The 5,000-nt window shown below is 50.4% G+C and overlaps 1 protein-coding gene across 2 annotated transcripts in view; it reads left to right on the forward strand.

Annotated features, from left to right (window-relative positions):
- The window catches only part of rptor (regulatory associated protein of MTOR, complex 1), a 149,205-nt gene that overhangs the window by 71,110 nt on the left and 73,095 nt on the right, over positions 1 to 5,000 (forward strand). For both annotated transcript variants that reach the window (XM_030352783.1, XM_030352785.1), the window contains exon 11: positions 3,830 to 3,905. In XM_030352783.1, coding sequence (XP_030208643.1) covers positions 3,830 to 3,905 — 76 coding nt within the window. The remainder of the gene's footprint in view (positions 1 to 3,829; positions 3,906 to 5,000) is intronic.

The following is a 5,000-nucleotide window of genomic DNA, read 5'->3' on the forward strand; positions in this document are numbered from 1 at the left end:
CTGCCTAGCTATCTTTGCTGTTTAAGGGGACTGGGTTAACCTAGCGATCGTTAGTACTTGGCTCTATAAACATCTTTACTGTGTACAGACAGTGGTATATTGTTGTTTCTCTTTCTTTCGACAAATGTACTTATTGTAAGTCACTTTGGATAAAAGCATCTGCTAAATGTTAATGTAATCCTGCAGTTTGTTGTATCGAGGGGAGGCAGAGATCTCTTCGGACGGTGTTGACGTGCGTCAGTCAGGTTAAATAATCAGTTTGATCTTCGCGTTGCGTGTCAAAACCACCGTGTTGTTTTCCAGAGGGGTTTCAACACACCGGTGTGAGCGTGTAGTCTTGAAGGCCTGTTCCTTTCTTTTGATCACCTCTGGAGCGACCGATCGTGGTGTGGCGCGGCGATTTCATTAACACGTACACAGAGGCAGGAGAAAGCCTCTTTGAGCCCCACAACGTACTTTCTCATTAGTGGGTGCTGCATAGAAACGCAGCAGGTGAGTTGTTGTCCTCCACGCCGGTCGAGCAACACCTGCCCGTTGCATTCAGCCCCTCCGCAAAGCCTCATCAAATGGCTGTTCCAACTCTGCCACGCAATGCCCGCCTAGCAGAGCCAGGGAACATTTGCCACCTCACTCTTATTCTCTCTATTCTCTCTATTCTCTTTTTCTTGCTCTCTCGCTCTCTCTCTCTCTCTCTCTCTCTCTCTCTCTCTCTCTCTCTCTCTCTCTCTCTCTCTCTCTCTCTCTCTCTCTCTCTCTCTCTCTCTCTTTCCCCCCCCCCCCCCCCTTGGTTTCGTTCCTGCTCTCTGCCCAGGCAGCAGCTTGTATAACTCACTGGCATCAGGTCTGGAACGCGCCTCTGAAGACCCAAGACGTCGTCAGCCACCGATGCGATGCGCCTTGTATCAGCCGCTCTTCCGCCGGCCGTTGTTGTCACGACTGACCTCGCCATACCCCCAAAAACACGGCAAAGCCAAAGCGTGAAACGGGGCTAAGTGCCCATCCTGTCACCTCCCGCCCCAAGGCGGAGGAGACAGGTGTCGCTATTAGCAGTAACTCAGCCGGGGCTGAACGGGGAGGTGAAGTGATCCGTGATTGATGGGTGGGGGTTGGCGGGGGGGGGGGGCACAGGACGCGCCGAGAACTCGGGGAACGGACTGAGAGGATGGGGCCACCGTGGGACTCACTGATGGATGCCGCGGCAACAGTCATTGTTATTCAAAGGGGGGTAGCGGGACGGAGGAGTGAAACCAGAGGCTGACGACTCCTCTGCGAACTGTTTATCCGCCCGTGTGTGGTTGTGTGTGTCAGTGTGTGTGTGTGTGTTAGCTTGCGTGCGGTCGCTGCAGGCGTCAGAAGGAAAAAAAAAAACGGGCTGAGTCAGCAGCCAACTGTTTCCCTCTGCTCACGCACCCGCCCCCCCCTCTCCCCCGCCAAACGTCCCCTCACCCCCCTCCCCCCCGCAAAACGCCCCCTCCCTTTGAGAAGCACAAAGTGTAGAAGCACCAGAGTCTCCAAATTTGTTTTAATTAGCAGAAACAGGCAAATATTGTTTTCAATTTCCAGCAGGGCAGCTGCTGTTTGCCTGGCTCCCTGGGGGGTGGGCGGGGGTGTGTGTGTGTGTGTGACACGTGTGTGTGTGTGTGTGTGTGTGTGTGACACACGTGTGTGTGTGTGTGAGACACACGTCCGTGTTTGTGGGTGACACGTGTGTGTGTGTGTGTGTATGCGTGTGTGTGACACGTGTGCGTGTGTGACACACGTGTGTGTGTGTGTGTGTGTGTGTGTGAGACACACGTCCTTGTGCGTGTGTGTGACACGTGTGTGTGTGTGTGACACGCGTCTGTATTTCTGAAACGTGTTAGTGTGTGTGTGTGTGCGACACGTCTTTGTGTGCATGCGACACATCTGTGTGTGCGTCCGACGGGTGAGTGTGGCACTCGTCTGCGCTTGTGTGTGTGTGTTCGACAGGTCTCTGTGTGTGTGCGCCAGGTGAGCGTGTGTGTGGGCGGCTGGTGTGACTGTTTACATGTTTGCTTTTGTGACTGGAGTGGAATTACAGGTGCGGCTGCTGTTGTAAACATTTTCCTTTCCCGATACAAATAAGTAAGCCTTCTGCTTTCTCCCTGTGCCTTTTCTCTTCTGATTGAACAACGGATAATACGTATTATGTCGGGACGCCAGGAGGCTTTAATCTCTCCGTGTTTCTTCATCAATTTGTCATTTAAGTCACACTAAACACAAAACGTCATTGTATTTTCAATCACACACAAGAAGAAAGACTCGAAAAACTTAGTACAGCAAAATGAAGTAAGCGCTGCTTACTAAGTGCTTACTTAGTTTTGCTTGCAAAAAACAAGGATGTAGGCCAGTCATACTCAAGTAGCGGCCCGCGGGCCTTTTGTGGCCCGCGGGGTGTCTATTAATGGCCCTCGAGCTGTTTTGAAAAGTTTTTTTAATTATTAAAAAAAAAAAAAAAAAAAAAAAAAAAAAAAAATCGTGTTGGGCGCTCTTATTTTGAAACCGCGCGCCGCGATCTCGATACGAGGCTGGGGGTTGCAACGATAAACAGATAGCACTCCAGCCCACAGACCGCTCCAGCCCTCCCAAACTCGAGGCAGACAGTCCATCTCAGCAGCAGTCAAGGCCGATTTAGGGTCGTTTTAGACGCAGAGACGTAAGCACGTAATTTACACAAGGGACTTGTTTTAGACAAGTTTTGATTTACGGTTCCTTTAAGGTTCCTTAAGGATTGCGCGTGTTGCATGGGGATTCTCCGCCAGAACAGTAGGGGGAGCAACGAACGAATCTGTGGGCGTGGAAGTGGAAATCGCTGGCTTGTTTATATTTATAATTATCATAATTCGTTCTTGTGTTTTCTTCTTCTCCTTCTTCAAAATTCTTCATTCGCTTCTGTCACGGCCTTTTAAAAATGGCGCTATTATGCTGTAAAACCGGAAATGTGAGACTCCTGAAAGGATGTGGTTAGCTGGCCAATCACAGTCTTTGCGAGCTGCGTAGGGTGTGTTTCAGTCGCATTGTCAGGAATTTTGGCCGACGCACTTAAGCAAGTAAGGGGGATATTTTACCGCGCAAGGGGGGGTTATGTATCTTACGTGCTTACGCGTTACGTCTAAAACTGAGCATATATCGGCCTCAGTCACACGTATACCGACCGGCCCCTTGAGTCACTGAAAAAATTTTTTGTGGCCCCTCATCATTTCTACTTGAGTACCCCTGATGTAGGCCCTTAATGGAAAAATCTCACTGCGTTCCCATGACCTTAGCATGTATGTATATGTTCTTAATTCCTTTCTATTCAGAGGCTCACAGTAGAAAGACTGCAGATTGATTAGTGAAAGATAGGGAGGCAGAAATCTATACCTACCGCCTCTCACCCATTCAGTTATTTCACTCCAGCGTTGGATTGTGAGTGAGAGAATGCCCATGAGACCTATGTACCGCAGCCGAGAGAGAGCGAGATCGAGAGAAAGAGAGCGCAAGAGAGAGAGTGAGCAAGCGAGAGCGAGCGAGCGAGAAAGGCTATGGGTTATATAAGCCCATGAATTAGGTATGGCGTTCACGAGAGAATGCTGATGTTAAGGGCTGGATCAAAGACTCAGTGCTGCCCTTTGTGGGACCCTATGTGTTTCTGTGGCCGTGTCGTTCTGTTCCACTAAAACCCCCTTGAACTTACTGCACAGACTGTGCGAGTCTTGGAGGAAGGCAACTGTTGATTTGACGTCGACATGTTTTCGCTTGAAGGAGTTTGGCTCACTGATGGGGTGTTGTGTGTATAGTTTGTGTTCATGCGTTTGTCTCTCCCCCGCAGGCAAGCCTGGGACCTGGCCGTCGACATCTGCCTCTCCCAGCTCCCCACCATCATGGAGGAGGGCACAGCCTTCAGAGTAAGTGGAGGGAGTCTCTCCGTGGTGAAGGAACTACGTGTTTGCTCAGACCTATCTAGAACAATAGCTCTTTGTCGCCGTTTGGTAAAAGTGGGTAAGGACGATAAAACACCCTTGTGGGTGTGTGTGTGTGTATACATGCGTGCATGTGTGTTTGCACATGTGTACATTCATGTGTGTGCGAAACTGTGTACGTTCTTGTGTGTGTGCGCACATGCATACTTGCGTGTGTGTGTGCGCACATGTGTACATTTGTGTGTGTGTATATGTGTGCTTGTTTACATGTGTACATGCGTGTGTCTGTGCACATCTGTGTGTACATGTGTGCGTGTTTACACGTGTACATGTGTGCGTGTGTGGTTGGTATGCAGTCAGTGGACCATAAACCCAAATCAGCTCCTTTCTAACGTGTGCGTTGAGTTTCAGCCTTGTTGGCTGTAGTTAAATGCCAGCCCCAGTACCCCATCTGTCACGGCGGTCAGTAGGGTTTGATAAAGTGGTCTCCGCCAGTGAGCCCACCGCCCCTTGAAGCCCGCAGAGAGCTGCACTTTCAGCGCTGTGTTCTATTAGAGCTCATTAGGATCATGGCGGGGGTCCGCCGAGACACAAATTGTCTGGGAGACCCGCTGGGAGAGGCTGACTGAACGGGCGACGGACGGCAAGGGTTTTGGGTCAGCTGAGGAAACGCGCGCACACACACACACACACACACACACACACACACACAAGCAAGCACACACACACACACACACACACACACACACACACACAGAGAGCGGGCACACCTGCTGACACACTCACACACACGCATTAAAACACACGGGTACACAAGCACACCCACACAGGGTGGACACATACATACAGCGGACACACACACACACACACACACACACACACACACACACACTCTACAGCGGACGCTAACAATGTATGTGCGTGAGTCTTAAGGTCCTACACGGCGAGACAAGTGTGCTGAAATGCTAACTAAACACAAAAGCTTGAGGGACAGATCCGACCCCTCTGACCTTAACCCCCTTCATCCTCCTTATAACATTATTAAACTGCCATGGCGGGTTGGCTTCTGGTCGCACACAC

Source organism: Gadus morhua, chromosome 3 (assembly GCF_902167405.1).
Source record: "Gadus morhua chromosome 3, gadMor3.0, whole genome shotgun sequence".
Classification (NCBI taxonomy): domain Eukaryota; kingdom Metazoa; phylum Chordata; class Actinopteri; order Gadiformes; family Gadidae; genus Gadus; species Gadus morhua.